General features: G+C 40.0%; 1 protein-coding gene across 1 annotated transcript; it reads right to left on the bottom strand.

Moving 5' to 3' along the window:
- Positions 1-315: 315 nt before the first annotated feature.
- On the bottom strand, positions 316-19894 carry LOC308389656 (G-protein coupled receptor family C group 6 member A-like; the record flags this gene model as incomplete). Its single annotated transcript, XM_080871147.1, has 7 exons — positions 19772-19894; positions 4390-4504; positions 4013-4307; positions 3096-3908; positions 2551-2742; positions 2337-2451; positions 316-1244 (listed from the first exon to the last, which is right to left on the bottom strand). The coding sequence occupies exons 1-7, from the start codon at positions 19788-19790 to the stop codon at positions 316-318; spliced, it is 2478 nt and encodes an 825-aa protein (XP_080727273.1). The 5' UTR covers positions 19791-19894.
- Positions 19895-20387: the final 493 nt, after the last annotated feature.

The raw sequence follows: 20387 nt of genomic DNA, 5'->3' as shown, positions 1-20387 counted from the left end.
GGCAACTATACAAACTCATCCATGTTAGCAGATTTTAAGAGCTATGATTTCTTCACCCAAAGTTACCAAACCTAAAGTTTTTCTGCTAGATGTATATGACTATATATCTAACAACTAGTTAAAAAAAACAACTGTTTGAGGTTTTTTTTTTAGTTCTGCAGCATTTTATTGGCCTACACAGTGAAAACTCCCGTGTATGTGAATGAGATGAAATACTTTATTTCCATCCAACCAAGAAAGTCATGATTTCATCATAGGAGGACAGATTCTTTTGCAGATCAGTATTATTTATAACTCCTACATGAAAGTGTGAGTCTATGACTGCACCACAGATATGCCCTTCCGTTCATAATGCTTCCTAATGTACTCAGTGATGGCGCTCTCATGATTAAGCTCTTTCCTGAACAACATAATATAACACTTGGGAGCCAAGTGACAGCCGAGAACGCTGAAGCATAAAGTGAGGATGGCTGCACTTTGTACGGCAGGTTTGTACTTCCCTGTTAAGGTCAGATAAATTGGGAGGAAGATAATCCAGATGACCACAAACAGCAGCATACTGATGGTGATTAAAGATGCATTTTTGTACAAATCCGGCAACTGTTTACCTTTGAATGCGAACACCAAACAAATAAAGCCCAAGAAAGCGTTGTAGGCTAACATTGCTATAAAGTATTCAAGGGATTGTGTCTCACACTGCTGCAGAATGGTCTCTTTCCCTGGCATCTCTTTAGGAATTGGTGGATTTACGATCAGCCATGAGACAGACAGGGCCAGCTGGATCCCAGAGACAATAGTAACTACCAACAGCGGCTTATTCAGCTTCTTTACCCAAGACCCTACGTTAAGGTTAAAGTTGAAAGCTACCAAGATCTGAAGCAAGTTAGCTAGAATGCAAGAGATACAAACGGTGAAGGATACACCAAAGAGAGGCACACCTACACAGTGAATCTTCTCAGTAGGTTTGCCTATGAAGGTGAATGTAAGACAGAAGCCAGCCACCAAGGAAAAAAGCTCCAGAAAACACAAATAACCTCCAACTGCCTTTACAATGGGAGTTTTAAAATATACTGCAAACAGAACAGCAAACACAACGGTAGTAATGATCCCGACGACTGCAAGGGAGCTGAGAATGACTGAGAAGGGATCGGTCCAGAGGAGAAATTCATCCGTTTTGTTGAAACACTGATCCCTCTGTTCAGGAATTGAATATTGGTAGTCAGTGCAGCTCTTGCATGCTGAACCTGCAGAGGAAATACAAACATAAATAGCATAAGGGAAGAGGAAAATATTTTATGACTCAATGTAAAGATTAAAATAATTTGATAAGGAGCAAGGGGGAAAACCCCTGCATTAAGAAAAATGTGCTTTTACGTGTGGAAGGGCCAAACTACATTATCACAGAGCAGCAGCGTGAGAGATCAGAGGATATTTGCAAATTAATGCAAAACTGGCTTTGGATATTTTGGGAGAGAAGACAGACAAGAGTATATGCGTCTAATATGTGTTCATCTAATAAGTACAACAGTTATTACATTTTTAGTATATAAACTTTTTAAATTCCTGAGCTCCATGTCAGTGACAGTCAAAAAACAACTCCAGAAAATCAAACAAGAAGCATCTCTTTTTCACATGACTGTAAGTGTAAAACAGGTGCATTACAAGGTTTTCAGTCAGATTTTGTAAAGTGTATCTACCTTAACATGATGTCAAATTTTTTAGTTTAATATGTATTATTTAATCTTTGCCATTTATTTTATGAGATTTAAGTGTTCGCAGAAATACATCTACATACAAGTATGCTAAAGTTGTTTTAAGTTATTGTTATCCTTTCTTTGGAACAAGCTGCCTTTTGATCATCTGTCAATAGATTTGAAAACAGACCTTTTTTATCCACGCTTATTAAGTGTTTTTTATTTTGGTATGTTTTGTTTTGTTTGTTTTTTTAAAAATTATATTTTGTTGTTTTTGCCACCTTAAGGGATTGTAAACTTACATGTTTTTTTTTAAATATTTTTGTCTTCTGTTAAATGCATTAAGTTTAGATGTAAAGAAGTGTTAAATCTAAATAAAGTTGCCATTGCCAGAATAAACTATTTCGTATAACTTGCCCACATTAAGTTGAAATACTAATTTTCTGTTTGAATTAGCTTTCATATTTGAATTTTTTCAGCAAAAACTTTCTTATCTAAAACTTAATATGGAAATAAACTCTTCAGCTGTCACTAAATAATATTTGTTTGCTACATTACTATCAGAATGAGCTGCTGAAGTGCATACAATCAATTTTTGCCTGTATAATTGAACTTTATCAATATTTGTAATAAAAGACTTACCGTTTCCAGGGGAAAACGTGCCATCAGCACATGAAACGCAAACTTTACAACAGATTTTTCTCTCCGTTAGTTCTTGTCCTGGATCACATGTTTTCGCACAGTTATATGCTGAGCCCTATGGAGGAAACAGTACACATACATGATGCTCATAAATTATTATGGGTAATAAATGAATGTTGAAATTTCATCTCACCGTCTGATTTATCAAGTGTACAAGAGACTCTGGGACTTTTGTAATTTTTCCATTCGGAAGGTATTCTCCAATAGTTTGTATTTGTACACCCTTGTTGAATTCAGACATATTCCAGTATACAATATCATATCCCAAACTGGGATCTCCATCACTATTAAAAAAGATATGTGTGGTTCCCACAGTAAAGTTTACTTTCTGGATTTCTGAGAGAAGCTGTGGAAACAATATGAACATAAATCAACCAAGACACTTGCTTAAACTGTACAAAATACAAAGAATAAAGAGAACTTTTAAGGGGGTATGTGTTGGACTGTTTCCGTGTTGGAAGTGATGACTTGCGCAATCCTACACCATGAAGACATTACCCATAAAATGAGAAATTATTAAAACATTACACACAAAAACAGGGCAAGCTGTCACAGTTATATTATATTTTAAGCCAAGGTCATCAACTCCTGGTCCAAGTATTATACTTTGACATAAAAAACTTGGTAAATGTCTTAAATTAATCAACAGCAAAACAACAACAGCAACAACAAAACAATTAAAAAACATCTTTCCTGTACCTCTGATGCTGTGAATTTGGAGCTACGTTCACAATGATGGTCATCACACTTAAGCAAGTGTCTGAGCCCCTCACCAATGACTTGAACAGCTAAATAGATATTGTAAGATTCTTCCTTGTCAATGCAATTAGCCAAGAAGCTTGTTCCCAGACATTGATTAGATTCCAGCTGATAGTTTAGCGAGCAATTATTTACTTTTACTTCTTCAGACTGATTTGAACAAAGTGGATGCTGCGTCAGGTAATATTCGACAAAGGCGTTTTTTTGAGTTCCATTAAAAATCGACATGACGTAGTCTTTAAAGCCAGGCACCTCAATCTGCTTAAATATGAACCCAAAAACTTGTCCGGCAAGTTGGATGTCTGGAATTGCAAAGATCTTTGGAGAGCTAGACCATGTATCACTTGCAATCCAAGTTCTGTTGAATTTATGTTTAATCGCTTCTTTCAGGATGATTTCAACATTAATCTCCTTTGTGAAGAGGATGATGGCTTCAGCGGAGGAGTTTTTGATTTTTTCCAGTAGTTCAGTCAGCTCAGTTTGGGTCTTAGCACCATTTATATTAAAATCAGCAGACAAGATGTGAACAAATTCAATGCAGATATTGGTTTTGCTGAAAGTTTTCACAAGGCTATCACTACCATACTTCCCGTACTCATCATCACTTCCCACAATAATCACTGTTTGCCAATAAAATGTCTTCACCAGCTCAACCATACCCCTCGTCTGATATTCATCACTAGGCACTGTTCGTAGAAATGTAGGGAACTTGTACTTCCTGCTGAGCACCTCACTAGTCGAGCCATAACTAATCTGTTAAAAGACATAAAATAGGTAAATTCACCAATATTCATACCAGGTTAGATTCTCATATTTCTGAGGTTTGTAAGGCAGTATCAGATAAAGAAAAAACAAACCTGGGCAACTGAAGACAGAGCAACAAGTCGTGCAACAGCTATCGATGCTTCTGAGGTCCTCTCACCAATCACAACCTTGGTTTTGGGTTCAGGTAACTTGGACTGAGCATCTGCTGGCACTAAACAGCTTTGCGGGTCTGACTGATTCTTCAGCAGCTGGAGAGTTGCTCTCAAGGCGAGGCCAACATCTCCACAAGTGTCATAGATGTCGTATCCTATCGTGATGTTAGGTAGGTTGAGTTCTCTGATGGCGTATATCATCACTTGACTACGGAGGAACATTTGTATGTCATAGCTGCAAAAATGGACAGAATACAGATTAAATTCATCATTCATTTATTCACAGTAATGAGCTGATGAACTAAGGCAGTACTTACTCCTGACAGAAGAGAGGTCCAGAAGTGTCAGTCCTATTGGTTTTTAAGTGAATGGGGAAAAGTCCTCCAATGATGATATTCCCAGGATAGTATACACGTAGGAGACCATTCTCTCCTAAACAGGAATGAAACACGCTCATGACAAATAGCTGTATGAAGAACATTGTGGATCCGCAGAGATACAGATGTGCATTAGTTGTTTCTGGTGAGTATAAACTGGCCCACAAACACTAGCTGTTTTAAACTTCCCCTCATGGATTATTTGCATGGTCAAACAGAGTCTTTGTAACTCTATGCAAAACAGTCTGTCTTCCTAAATTCTTCCAAATACAAAAACACCAAGATGATTTGAATCACTCATAGAAAAGGACTCATTCGTGGACAGGCCTGAGTAATGGTTTAATTGTTTTTAGATTACAGAAAATAAGCAATGTTAAGGCTCGATGTCAAGGATTACTCTCTACTTTCTATCAGCCACAGTTGGTTTTGGCTGACAATGACTAAGTGGTGAGTCTACAACTGACAGGGTCACCTATTATGTGCCAAAGGTTAGATGTCAACCTGAACTTTGGTCCTTTTATGTTTTTAAAAGATTCTTAAACAAACAAATAAATAAAAGCTTCATACAAAGAAAATCCAGTAAATTAAATGCTGTTGTTAAACTATGGGATTATAATTATAATTCAACAATGAACTGTTCAGTTTGGATTATATCAACCATAAAATTATTTTTACATTTAAGTCATACAGAATAGATATTAGAGCCTTAAACAGGCTGACTTCTGCTAAATGGGTCAAACTGGGCAGAAAGTATACAAACACATAACATCCTTATACAATATGATGTAACACCATAGATCAACTTACCTCAGAATATATAAAGCATATAAACATACAAACATTCTATCACCATGTTGGAACTGGAAGTCCAACATGGTGATAGAACCAGACATGTGTCACAAATTAATCTGGCTGTAGGCTATGGCACTTGGAGCTAGTTTGAGTGCACACAGAGTAAACTGCACGCTTTAGTCATGAGGCTAAATCACAGAAATCAGAGGGGAATGATAACGTAGACAAGATTCACCAGATCGTTGACTTTTGCTGTTCTGTAAACAGCATCAGCATGGTGACATTTATGTGGTCAACTCGTGCATGAGAACAACACCAGGTAAACTCACGACAGTATTAAATATTTTACTGTCCAAGAGCAATAAGAGTGATGGGCCGTGTCACAAATGTCACAGATCAAATGAATGAACGAGCCTTTATTTATCACTTAAAATTGGACTTAGTAAAATTGGACCCCTTCCGACCATACATACATTACACAAACATCACATTGGGCAGACAGGTCAGAACAGGTAGCTTTTAGAAAAATAAGCAATGAAATGTGCAACACAATAGGGGAGAGGAGGAGAAAAAAAGAGAACTCTACCCATCAGTTTGAGAACAGAAAACAAAAACTCCTCAGCACAAAAAGCACATGGATCTTCATGGATCTTTGCGCCATTAAAAAAACACACATGACAAGCAACAGGGGTGGGTATGGGGTATGTGAGTGAGCCGGTGTAGACAGCAGCATCCAGTCCTGCAGCATCTCTCTGCTGGTCCAGTTGACCTGCTGACTGCATAGGGAAGGAGCAAGCATTGAACACTCTTCCAGCCAGGGAAATTGGCACGGGCATTGCCGTCCTGGGGATAGCAAAGCAAATCTTGGATCAGAAAGCACTGTGCATATAGGAGCTACTGTGTAGAGGTCTGGGGAAACACATAAAAGTAATACACAAAAAATAACTATAATACAGAAAAGGGCCATTAGATTAATAAATAATGTGGGGTACAGGGACCATACAAATGCACTCTTTCTCAAAATGCAAGCTTTTAAATTCCAAGACTTGGTGAAGTTTAAAGCAGGGCCAATAATACATAAAGTAAGAAATAAAATGTTTCCAAAATAAATTTGTAAATTGTTTCTAGAAAAAGAAGGTGAGTATACCTTACATTGTTAATGGAATTTAAAAATACAAAGTGCTAGAACAACTTTTAAAATTATGTCTATCTCAATAGCAGGAGTTAAATTATGGAAATAGATAAATAGAATATAAAAAAACAAATTTTAAACAAATATTAGAATGAAGCAAACAAGGTTAACCCAGGACGGTAGTGGTGTTCTTTTTTTATTTTTTCATAAATTGTGAATCTGCAAATTTACTTTCTTGTTTTTGTTTTATGTATGTAAGTTTGTTTTGTTTTTCTTTTGCTTTATATGTTGTTTAATTTAAGACTAAAAGAAAATTAAATGAGTGAGAGGTAAAACGTGAGGGGGTAGAGCCAAATAATTCTGCCTACTCCTTTTCAAACAAAAAACTGGAATGGTATTTTTTAATGATTCTGAATGTACATGTTTGAAATAAAAATGAACTGAACTGAGCTGATGCTGAAAGAAGACAGTTGACCAAAAAGCTCGGTGATAGGAAAGTTGGTTGATTTATTTCGTAAGAAGTAGGGAAGTGAAAGTTATCTGGCCATTTATTTTTTAAGGCACACTCATTTGAATTATTTGTTGACATTTCAGTCCCCACTCCACACCAGTTGATGGCGGTAATGCACCATGCTGTTTGCCAATAAACAATATAAAGAGGAAGATGGACGACCTTTCCGATCCGATACCAAATAAAATTCAGGGTAGTATTGATGATACTGATCTGATACTGATACTTTGTACAAAAACTTTTTTTATTTATTGTATCTTTTATTGTATCTCAAATTATAGTGTCATAATGATTACAGGACATCAGATTACTTGTTCTTATCACTTAATAATGCAGAATTCATCATATAGAAATAAAAAAAACTGAAGTTGTGCACTATTTGAACACCTTGCCTGCCTGCAGCACTAAAGGACTCCGTGAGAGACGTCTGTCTCGCCCTAGCAGCACCTGTCCCTCTAAATCTGCTGACAGTCTGCTCAGACTGATGAACCCAGATTTCTCATGATAAAGGAAAGTTTATCTAGTAGTTCTCTAACACTCACTCAACACAGTAGTACAGGCTGTTGAGACTAGTGATGGGTCATTCTCGAACGAAATGGCTCTTAGAGCCGGCTCATTGACGTGAACGACACGAGCCGGCTCCTTATCGCGAGCCGTCACGTGGGTTTTTTTTTTTTTTTCTTTCTCTCAGCCTCTCTCTCGCACTTTTTTTCCGCTTCACTCCGCACGCGAGCCTTGTGCTTTATGCTGGGCAGAGGGGGGAGGGGCGGTAAATACACTCAGTAGCACAGCGACAGACCCAGAGGAAGAGAGAGAGAAAGAGAGCCAGGGACAACAACGTCACATTAGAAAGGTATAGTAATCATCCACAACTATTTTCGGTTGCAGATGATAAAGGATTCAGAAAGTTTATTCATGCAGGCCCCTATGACAGAGAATATGCATCTTCTTTTGTTTTCATATTTTAATTTATATTTGTGTTGTGGTTTACAGTGTTTTGTGTTGTTTCACTTTAAATTTGTAAAAGGAAAAAGCTGAAAATTTAAATAGTTAAAAGTTGAAATGTGAATAGTTGATTTTTGTATTATATGATTTATTTATTACATTTTATGTGGAGTGAATAAATAAAAGTATATTTAAGGTGGCCCCTAGAGACAAAGCACATACAAACTTCAAATCACGTACGAACTCTGAAGCATGTACAAACTCCAAAACACATAAAAACACGTACAAACTCCAAAACACGTAAAAACTCCAAAAGACGTAAAAACTCCGAAGCACGTAAAAACTCAGAAGCACATAAAAACTCCGAAGCACATTAAAACTCAAAACACGTACAAAAGACAACAGAAGTGCTCCAGGATGCTGGGCGCAGTGTTGAGCTTTTGTTATCTTGTGGCTACACAAACCAGCAAGTACCAACGACCGGATTTGGTGTGTGGTAGTAACAGGTAAATGAACTTTTTTTTAAAATAATTTGAATATATATGAGTGCCTGTGTATAAATACAGAAACAATACACACATGCTTTCAATTGTGTAATTTAAGTGATCTAGTAGCTCTGCTTTGGAAGTTCAGTTCATGCTAGAATTGTGTTTTGAAGTTTGTACGTGTTTTGTCTCTAGGGGCCACCGCATATATTTATATATAAACATATATAACTAAAACCACTTTTTTTTTACGTTAGTAATTCCTTTTGTGCATAATTTCATATTATTGTTAATAATAAATTAATTAAAGCAACAAAACAACCCGAAGAGCCGGTTCGGAGCCGAAAGAGCCGGTTCGGAGCCGAAAGAGCCGGCTCTTTTTAGTGAGCCGAACCGAAAGAGCCGGATCTCTAAAAAGAGCCGGAAATCCCATCACTAGTTGAGACTGTCCTGATTTTAGTTAATTTATTCAAAGCACCTGAGCTGATTTCCTGATTAGTGTGTGATGTCACGGGAGGGGGCGTGGTCACGATTTTTGGTCGAGCCGCCATCTTAGTAGGCCAAACAAAGGGCTACAAGATCTAAAGCACAGGGAAACATCAACTATGGCTCATACTTGCCGTGTTGTCGGTTGCAGTTTTAGATCGCACGATCGGGAAGGGAATAAGCTAGAAAATGGGCTCTCTTTTTATCGTTTCCCCTCCTGGAAGCAACGCGAGGGATCTCATGTTACCAGACGAAGATGTCAGGCTTGGATAGCAGCGGTGAGACGAGTTGATATCGAGCTCTCTGCCACCATTTTTGTTGGTGTGCTCCTGACATTTTTATTCTGGTAAGTTCTAAAGAAATTCATATTGCTCTTTGTTGGCTTTTAATTTTATTTTCAATGCGCTGAGGTCATAGAAAATTAGAACAAACATCCTAATGTGTGATGCAGCAGAACTGTGTTCTGTTTATGGAGTAGCTTATCGGTGACAACTCCAGAGTAGCAAGTGGAATTTGCCTTTTTTGCGGGCGGCTCCTTTTGCCTTTCACTGCAGACGGTGTGTTTCTGTTTTCAGGAGAAGTCAGGTGGCCAGAGGTGCTACTGGTTGATTCGAGTCGCTCTCTGAAATCGGAGTAATAAAAACGTAGGAGGGGAACGATAACGACGACAAGAGTCTCCCGATCGTTTACTGTGTCTGTCCTGTGAACAGTGTTGGGTAAGTTACTTTAAATTAGTAACTTAGTCACATTACTAGTTACTTCTATCAAAAGTAACTCAGTTACTTCAAGTTACTCGTTACTTTCAGAGTAACTAGTTACTAGGGAAAGTAACTTTGGTTTTACTCAGAATTCTCTTGTTAATGTGTTGCTTCCGTAACTGGATACCCAGCAAGATTGCCAGTCTTCTAGCTTGCTTACTTGCCACAAGTGCACTGTGCCACCTACCAATAGAAAGGAAAAAATAATGTGCACATTTCCACGAGAGAAATCCCACGCCTGATTCTATCCTAGCCTGCTCAGGACCTGCAGCCCCACAAGGCTGCAGGTCCTGATGGCATCCCCGGGCGTGTTCTCAGAGCGTGTTCTGGGGAGCTTGCAGGAGTGCTCACAGACATATTCAATCTGTCCTTGGCCCACGCTGTGGTACCGGCCTGCTTCAAATCCACCTCCATCGTCCCGATACCCAAAAACTCCAACCCATCTTGCCTCAATGACTACCGCCCAGTAGCACTCACCCCCATCATCACTAAGTGCTTAGAGCAGCTGGTCCTAGCACACTTCAAATCCTGTCTCCCCCCCACCCTGGACCCCCACCAATTCGCATACCGCCAGAACAGGAGCACAGAGGATGCAGTCTCCATCGCACTGCACTCTGTCCTCTCACACCTGGACAACAACAACACCTACGCCAGAATGCTGTTTATAGACTTCAGTTCAGCATTCAATACAATCCACCCCTCACAACTCATCAGGAAACTGACAGACCTGGGCATCAGTTCCCTCATCTGCAAATGGTTACTGGACTTCCTGACCAACCGCCCCCAACATGTCCGGCTGGATAACCGCTGCTCATCTACCATCACGATGAACACCGGTGTACCACAAGGCTGTGTGATGAGCCCTTTCCTCTACTCCCTCTTCACCCACGACTGCAGACCTGCTGATGGTTCCAACACCATCACTAAGTTTGCAGATGACACCACGGTGATTGGCCTCATCAGTGACAACGATGAGGCCGCCTACAGGGAGGAGGTGGATCGTCTGGCTGAGTGGTGCGACAGAAACAACCTGCTGCTTAACACCGAGAAGACCAAGGAGCTCATCGTGGACTACAGGAGGAATGCTGACCCACATCCACCCATCCACATTAAGGGGATGGCTGTGGAGCGTGTGAGCAGCTTCAAGTTCCTGGGAGTCCACATCTCTGAGGATCTCACCTGGACGACCAACTGCTCCAAGCTGGTCAAGAAGGCTCACCAGCGCCTCTTCTTCTTGAGGACTCTGAGGAAGAACCACCTGTCCTCAGACATCCTGGTGAACTTCTATCGCTGCACCATCGAGAGCATCCTGACCAACTGTATAACAGTCTGGTACGGGAACTGCTCTGCCTCGGACCGGAAGGCGTTGCAGAGGGTCGTGAAAACTGCCCAGCGCATCGCCGGAGCACCACTTCCTGCCATAAAAGACATCTACAGGAAGCGGTGTCTGAAAGGGGCTGGGAAAATCATCAAAGACCCCAGTCACCCATCATATGGACTCTTCACCCTCCTGCCCTCTGGGAGGCGCTACAGGAGCCTCCGGACTAAGACCACCAGGTACCGGAACAGCTTCTTCCCCACAGCTGTCAGACTCCTGAACTCTGCCTCCTGACATCTGACCCACGTTAACTCATGGACTGAACATACACACACCCACAATGGACAACTATACCCTCAAACACACAATAATAACATGGACTGAACCACCACTCACAACCACTAGCACTTTATATAGCCTCTGTAGGAATTATATCTCACTTATCTTAACTGCACTACTGTATAGCTCTGTGTAAATAATCATTCTGTACATTCGATAATTCTTAACCCTACAACTGTTTACAACTTGCATAGTTCCCATTTCTGTATAACTGTATATCTCAGATTTCTGTAAAGTTATTTATTTCATATTCTGTATAGTTTTTCATATTTATATCCTGTTCATATCCTGTACATAGCTTGTACTCACTACAGCCTGTACATACTTATAGTTATAGAATATTCACAACATACTTCATACCGTGTACATTATGACATACCATAATAGACCCATTTCTGTAATATACTCACATATCTATATTATTGCTAATATATATTGTAATATATCTATATCACTAAAGCACTTCTGGATGGATGCAAACTGCATTTCGTTGCCCTGTACCTGTGCATGTGCAATGACAATAAAGTTGAATTCTATTCTATTCTATTCTATTTTTACATCCAACACAAAAACTGCAGTCGAGGTGCTTTCGATTGTACTCAGAACTCGGAAATTCTGCCTTCTGAATAGGAAGATGTAGGTAACACCAGACTGCAGATGAGCTGCATACAGAGCTGGACTGGGACAAAAAAAATCGTCCTGGGCATTTTGACTAGAGACCGGCTCACCATTATAGGAAAAATCATAAAGCCTTTGAATGAAAATAAACACTGTTGTGACAGTGATGTACACTGTTTTGATGGTATATATGCATCAATCTATCAATCGTTTGTTGCAAGACTCAGATAATTATTTTTTTAAAAGTGAGACATTTTAAATGAGAATAAGAAAGTATTTCCTTCTGCCCCCCTTTCCCTTTTAATGCCCTACATGGACCCCTGGCAACACTTTGCTAGACCTGCCCCTGCACAGTTACCAGCTGTCAGCTACTTAGAAAAGGATCCTGGTGTTATTTGTCTCTCAGAAACAGTTCATAACTTCCCTTCAACTCATTCATGTCACCTAAAAGGTAAACCTGTTTCTCCATCACCTCTTCAGCTCTGATGATCCAGTAAGGACATCTCCTGGTTTCATCTTCATGTTTCCCTCTCATCACATAACCAAACCGATATCATGACCAGCAGCTTTACAGCTGTGGCTCCAGCAAACATCAGCTGATACTAGAAATTAATATTAAATAAATTCTAACAACAGCTGATCAAACGTGCTGCTGTTGTTTAGCGCAACATCCGCTGGTTTCCTCTTTCTGGCGCAAAGTGGGCGATAAATAAACAAGAGAGAAAAGCCGATCAGCTGATCATTGATCAGTTTCATGATTGAAGTAGAAACAGGAGAGGGAGGGTGAGAGGATGAGAGAAGAAGAGGCAGCTGTGCAGCGTAACGACAGAATAACTCCAGCTTTGTGTCTTTTTTCATTGTAGCTGAAGTCCGGGACAAACTGTGTTCCTTTTCACCTCAATACGAAACGCATGATATTTTCTCTGAATATGAGACGATTCCGTTTTTTACGGGACGGTTGGCAACTCTAATAATTAACAAAATAAAGTTCAAAATAAAGTTCAACATCAGTAACATAGCACCCACCCAGATGTATAGAAACTCCGTCATGCTAGCTAGCACTCAGTACGAAAAAGTCAGCATAACGAAAATAAACTCCACCTAAACTTGGTTCATATCTGACCCAGATGGACTGCAGGTTATAACTTCTTACCTGAAGTTCAGTTCACCTGGCACTCTCGGACCAGCGGCCGCTTCGGGTCTCTCCTCTTGCCTCCCTTTTCCTTCATCCACCTGCTGGCTTCCACAACTTGCTAATGTTATTGAATCTGTGGAAGCGCCGCAATAGCCACCACACGAAGTAACGAATAACGAGCCTATCTAAATCCCAGTAACTCTGTATATTTTTATATGTAACTCTGTATATTTTGTTTACTCTATTTAATTTGTAAAATATGTGTATACACACACACACGTAGAAAAATATTTAGTATACACATCCAGAAATGCATATACTATTATATATTGTACATATATTTATTAGTTTCAGATGTAGCCATTCTTGTATTTTGCTTGTTTACATTATTGTATTTTGCACAACTCTGCTGCTTGTGAAGCTCGCACACAAGAATTTCACTCACATGTACTGTACCAATGTACCTGCACATGTGATGTGACAATAAAAGTGATTTGATTTGATTTGATTTGTAACGAGTAGGGCTGGGCCATATTATACCGTTCACGGTAATACCGGTATAATGTTAGGCAACGATAGGAAAATGAAATATCGCAATAGAATGGGAGTAAAACGCGCATGCGCAGTGCCTTTGTTTTCATACGCACATGGCCGATTGTTGAGTGAAACAGATGAACCAGAATTGGTTTGTAAAAATGGTGCAACTTCAGTGATGTGGAACTGGTTTGGTGTTTGTCCGTCAGATACACGACAAAGCACATTTTTTTGCAGAACATGCAAGCGGCCGTCGTTATTGTCATATTTGTCGAACTAAGATGCTCTTAAATCTGGGAGTAATCTGGGTCCTAAACTCTGTATGCTTCAGGTCAAACAACACTGCAGCATCACTGAGAGTTAAAAACTGTCTAAATTCTTTCATCTTTAATAAAACGATCAGCATTGCTGCTTTACCAGGTGAAACTATGAAGTTTAACTTCCAGGCATCCATGAAAACAAAAGTTATTACATTTAACGGAGTTAGAAGTTAGCAGGAAGCTAGCGGAAGTTAGCTCGCTAGTTTCGCTAGTTACCTAAGCATGATATTGCATGTTCTGACTGAGAGATTTCTGAAAAAAATCAAACGTACAGCTCTGCTATCACTTCCAACATAAATGAAGACAGGAAACTAAACAGCAGTGACGTTTGTAGGGTTACTGAAGTTGGGCTAGCTGGTATATAATGATGTGCTACGTGATCGCTAGCGACACAGCTATGTTAGCATAACATAAACAGTGAAGCTGGATGACGAACACTAATACTTTTCCACTTATAAAAGTTAACGTGAAGGTTCCTCATGGTTAGAAACAAATGCAATCGCATGGCAGGATGCTGTAAACGGACCAAACTTCAGTCAGGAGAACAACTGAGATAATCCATCCACAATACGAGGTTAGTTATTAATATACTGCAACAACATGGGAATAGAGCAGCTGCCAGAGAATTCAACATTAATGAATCAATGGTACAGAAGTGGAGAAAGCAAGAAGAATGAGTTTAATAAAGTTTGATTTATCTGACTGCTTTGTTTCGCTTAATGTGCCTTATAATCCTGTGCACCTTATGGTCCGAAAAATGCGTACTGCACACTGCAGTTTAATGTTGCAAAGCACCTCTTTTTAACTTCAGTGGATATTATACATGGTTATGCTCAGGATATGTCAGCCCATTTCTACTGGAAATGCCTTTTGGTTAAACTTTCAGCAAGGAATTTGCATTGGCACTGTTACATTTTGATAAAGCTTTAATGTACATAAAAACCAGCTTCTTGTTTAAGTGAAAATAAATGGAAGGTTGTATTTTGCGCTAGTAATGTTGTGGAGTTGTATTTTGTCTCGCATCAATTATATCGTCAGTTATATCGTTATCGCAAATTTGCAAATATATATCGTGATAAATATTTTTGGCCATATCGCCCTGCTCTAGTAACGAGTAACGCGTTCCCGGTTTTGGCATAATAACTAGTTACCGTGCTCGTTACCACAATAATAACGTAGTTACTGTAACGCGTTACTTAATAACACGTTAGTCCCAACACTGCCTGTGAACAACATCGGCGTTTGCTGTGGCTCATGAGAACATTTGCTGTGGCGCATGAGAATATCACCCTGTAAACTCTTGACATTTTTAAACATTTTGTTGTTCAACAGCATCAAGACAGACAGAGTGTGTTTTGAGATAACCTCACAAGTGTCACAGATGACACATTTGGTGTTTATTTGCTGGTTTGTTGGTAGCAGCTCCTGAAACGCAAGTCTGCCACACATAGGGTTGCCAACTCCCTGAAAAATAAATAAGGGACACCTCGTGGCCAGGGCCGGGCGACCCAGTTGTCTTCACCCTTCCCAGTGTGGTGAATTTTCTAGCTCTTTTTTTGTGTGTGAAATTATTTTTTTAACCCTTTGACTTGAATTTGATTTAAGTAGATGTGTATTCTTTGTGATATGAACACATGTGAAACAAATGATCATTTAGCCATTTATTTTTAGCTCAAAATGACAACATTAACACAATAAAACAGGTCTCCTTCTTAAACAGAAGCCTGTCATGCTTAACTTTTGAGAATATAAGTAAATCTTTCTTTAAAAGAACTCTGTCCTGCTTAACTTAAAATAATAGAAAACAATAGAAAGAAAAACATTCTTGTAACAGTGCACATTTAGTGCATTTAGTACAATTGGCTTCAGTTGAGGTATTATTTCAGCTTTTCTATAGCTAATCAGCTGCTCCTGTTTGTAAACCCGCTTGTTCCCATGATTACGCATCATAACTCATCATCATTATTCATCTATGTATTACTTTTATGTATTAGTCATCTATTTGTTGTAATCATCTATCCTTGCAGTTGTTTATTACACAAAATAAATTATATTATCACACTTCTGGCCACATAGCGCTGATATTCACTGCACATGCCCATATTAACTTTTTCCAGCCAGGTGTTTTCCTTTTCCCATTCTTCCCTTTCTCTGAGGGGAACAAACATTGCTGCTCTAATGCTGGGCTCACACTGTGCGGTTTTAGGCCCATTTTTAGCCGATTTTTGAGTGATCGGACCGATTTTGGCCTTCATCGTGCATCGTGTAGTATACGTGGGGTAACGAGAAGTGATTAACACCTCACGACCAGCTCCCGATCATCAATCGCTCGTGAGGGTCTCACCACAGCCGCTCACACTGCTCGCGCGCAAACACGTAAACGTTGGTGTAAAAGATGGAGCAGCACGGCTGTGCAGCGTGTGATCTGGACACAAGCGATGGAGGCACAACTTGTAGAACTTTGGAAAGCTCATCCGAGCCTTTTCGATGTGGCATCACAAAATTATCACGACCACAACAACCGTGAAAATAGTTGGATTTACATTGCTGCTCAGTCACAGCTGCCTGATCAGTGTTTTTCATTAGCAATTTAGCAAAGTTGATGGTGGTGGTGTGTGTGTCTGTGTGAGTGTAAGACGGAGAGAGAGAGCGCGACAGATTTTCTGTTATAACCTTCATTTTATGGAGGCACAGTGTGAGCACTCAGGTCGCATCAGAGCATCGGGCCGTATAGTGTGAGACCTGCATCGTGACCTACCAACTTCTAACCCCTGCGAGTCAATCGTGCAGTTTGAGCAGGAGCTGAATAACGCGACTGAAAAAATCGCACAGTGTTTGCCCAGCTTTAGGTTTACTGTCGTCCGAGACTTGCACCGCAGTGTCGGCGTTTGTTTCCCTGTTGGCCATGCTTCTTGTTGTGGTCATCTGTTGTCTTCCGGTATTTTCTCCGTAAGCGACCTTTCCTCGACCAATGAGATGAGCGGTAATCTGAATTGTCATACTCGAATTGTCATAAGTGTGCTGTTAGCTCATTGGTCACAAAGCAGGAGAGGGGCTGGGAATTATGTTTTCAAACAAAGCGTTAATTCCATTAAAAGTTATAGACTACTTTTGATTCTCACTGTATTACGGGACAAAGTGCGTCCCTTATTAGCTCAATACGGGACGTGTACTTTTGTTTCGAAATACGGGACGATTCCGTATTTTAAGGGACGGTTGGCAACCCTAGCCACACATCTGTTCAACCAAATCCAGTTAATCTGAGACGCCAGATCTGGGCCGATGGTGCAGTCCAGTACTTCAGCTAGAATGAAAAAGACACAAAGCTGGAGTTATTCTGTGTCTTTATGCTGCACAGCTGTTTCTTCTTCTCTCATTCTCTCCCCCTCCCTCCCCTGTTGTTATTTCAATCATGAAACTGATCAATGATCAGCTGATCGCCTTTTCTGTCCCAAATCCCGTCTTTCTTGTTTGTTTATCGCTCACTTTGCGCCAGAAAGAAGAAAGCGGATGTCGCATTAAACAACAGCAGCACAGTCTGATAAGCTGTTGTTAAAATTTGTTTAATATTAATTTCTAGTATCAGCTGATGTTTGCTGGAGCCACAGCTGTAAAAGCTGCTGGTCATGATATCGTTTGGATATGTGGTGAGAGGGAAACATGAAGATGAAACCAGGAGATGTCCTTACTGAATCATCAGAGCTGAAGAGGTGATGGAGTAATAGGGTTACCTTTTAGGTGACATGAAGGGAAGTTATGAACTGTTTCTGAGAGACAAATAACACCAGGATCCTTTTTTACGCTGATAGCTGGTAACTGTGCAGGGGCGGCTCTAGCAAAGTGTTGCCAGGGGGCCAAGTAGGGCATTAATAGGGAGCGGGGGGCACAAAGAAATACTCTTCTTCCTTATTCTTATTTAAAATGTCTCACTTTCAACAAATAATTATCTGAATCTTACAACAAATGTTTTCATGTGATGTATAGAAATCCATTATTGTACATAGTAATTTAATTTCCTCAGAAATAAGTACTGTATATGATGCCAGTATTTTCCCACGTTTTCTAGATTCTGTACCAGTACTGTGTAAAATGCCATCAAAAAGTCAGTTTAGTTTTATTCTTTCTCACCTGTCTTTCTGTCTCCTTTCATTTTTAAGGACAATGCATTTTATTTCTATTTTAATTTAAGGGCCCTAGTAGTTGTTTAGCTGTGAAAATGTTATTGTTGAAACTAAAGTCACAGTTAACTGAAATTTCTGTGTTATGATTATTCGCACTCATGTCCAGCTCCTCCCCGAACCTAGAGTGAGGTGTACTTACCCAGGAGTGGGTTACATTTATATGTGTGTGTGTGTGTGTGTGTATGTATGTATGTATGTATGTATATATATATATATATATGTATATTACGTATATATATTAGGGGTGCAAACGATACACAAAATTCACGGTTCGGTTCGATACTTTGGTGTCACGGTTCGATATTTTTTCGATACAAAAAAAATGTTCATGCCTTTTTAATTTGTCATTTATTAAATTTTCACGGCACATTCCGCACCACATCTCTCTGCGTTCATCATTTGTTTGAAGCCAGCTCACCTCCTGCAACTACTTTTCCGAGAATATGTGCTTTTTTTGTGGTTCGGACTCCTGACATTTCTTTGGAGGTGGAGGAACATCACAGTAATTGCTTAAAGGAGCTTGCTTCTTCGACATCTTTAAGAGTTCTAAACAAATGTCTGTCCTCCTGAAAATCTTATGTATGCAAACACGTGTTGCAACTTCTTATCTTGTGCGCGTTTTTTATTTTGACAGCGAATGCGCACCTGCAGACCACTTATGTGCAGCCCTGGTTATTTAGCTTGTCATATTGCAGCCACAGAAATTCTTTTGTCCATGAAACCATAAAGCTGCACTTTCTTTTTGCCTTATACTCTGATTTGTCCTAACTTTTCCGTTTTGTGGTAAGCTTTTCTTTGGCTGTCACGTCTTCACCCTGACCTGTCTTATTTGGCTCAGCAGAACTAAAATATATATCCTGCTGTTTTTACACACGCACTCACATAACGCTCAGCGATTCTCTGCGCGATCAACCTCTCACATGTTTAAGCTTGCTGCGGGAGATTTCACTTGTCATGTTTGCATAGTAAGCTAACGATTAATAAGACGATGTCAGAGGAATTGGTGCACAAATTATCATCACTCACAGATCAGTACTGTCGCTCTCTATACACAGTTCGCACGATTGCAAAGTGAAAGCAAAAAAACAAGCGCAAATTCAAACGCGATTTCAATATGTCACATATTGACAGTGGCTCACCGATGCCAATGACATAATTACCCAGCTACATTTCCGAAAGAATGCAAAAGCATTGACATATATTTTTCCTTCCTACGATAGGCTGACGGGCAGGGAAGAGATAGATTTTGGTAGCCCAACTGGAAAAATCGCTAGCCCCGGGACATCGGGCTAGCGATTTTGTGAGCCCTGTATCTGATTGAGGAATCACTCATCTTTGGAAAAGAGTTTATTACAGAGAAATGTCTCTTTCCAAAATAAAAGCTATACTATACGCTTCTTCTGGGCTATATTCTCAGCAGCATATTAAACATATCAGGTCCCCATAAGGAGAATCATGTGCTAACGGCTGTCTAAATGACTCGGGTAAAGTTTGTAGCATGCGTGCTTGTTGTTTGTCGGCGTAAATGTGCAGTCATATTCGTTGTGTTCCCACTAGTGCTGTCAGCGTAAATCTCGTTGAAATGACGTTAACGCCACAACACGGCAAATCTCCGTTAATGAGCTACCGCGGATCACCCCGTGCGTGGGGCTGGACGGCCAACACGTTAACGAGCTAACTGCGCTAACACACTAGCTCCCACCCATGTAATTGAGCATTGCGTGGCACATCCAACATACTGTTTTACTTTAGTCCATGACGCGCTTACCTTCAGGGTCATACGTCATATGAAAACCAAAATAGTTCCAAACGCCGGATCCGAATGAGGGTGGGGGAGGTTCAATTTGCCATGTTGCAAGGAGAGATTAACTTCTGTCTCGCTAGCTTGCCCTGCGCTCAGTGAATCTGCGTTTGACTACTCCGCCTAGGCTGCACTGTCGAGCGCAGATCCACTGAGCGCTCAACACAGAAAGCATCGTCAGAAGGAAAGTTGATAAAATAAATTAAAAATTTTGTATTGTTTGATACATATGCGTACTGAACCGAAAGCACTGTATCGAACGGTTCAATATCGATACGAGTATCGTTGCACCCCTAATAAATATATATAAAAAAGAAATAAAAGTCCCTTTACCCTTTTTAACCTTTTGCATAAGCATGCGAGTAGAATTAGTATAATATATTTTTCTGTTACTTGAAGACTTCACGGAGTGAAGTTTGTTGTCTGGCTATACAGCAATGACATTGGAATGTCGTTCGGACTGGAGAAGTGTAGTCGGATGGTAACAAAGAGAGGGAAGGTAGTCAGAACTGAGGGGATTGAACTACCAGAAGGCAACATTGCAGACATAGAGGACAGTTACAAGTACCTGGGGATGGGATGC

The sequence above is a fragment of the Rhamphochromis sp. 'chilingali' genome, assembly GCF_963969265.1.
Source record: "Rhamphochromis sp. 'chilingali' genome assembly, chromosome: 21".
NCBI classification, from domain to species: Eukaryota; Metazoa; Chordata; class Actinopteri; order Cichliformes; family Cichlidae; genus Rhamphochromis; species Rhamphochromis sp. 'chilingali'.
The sequence above is the reverse complement of the archived record's forward strand: the minus strand, read 5'-3'. Positions and strand labels throughout refer to the sequence as shown.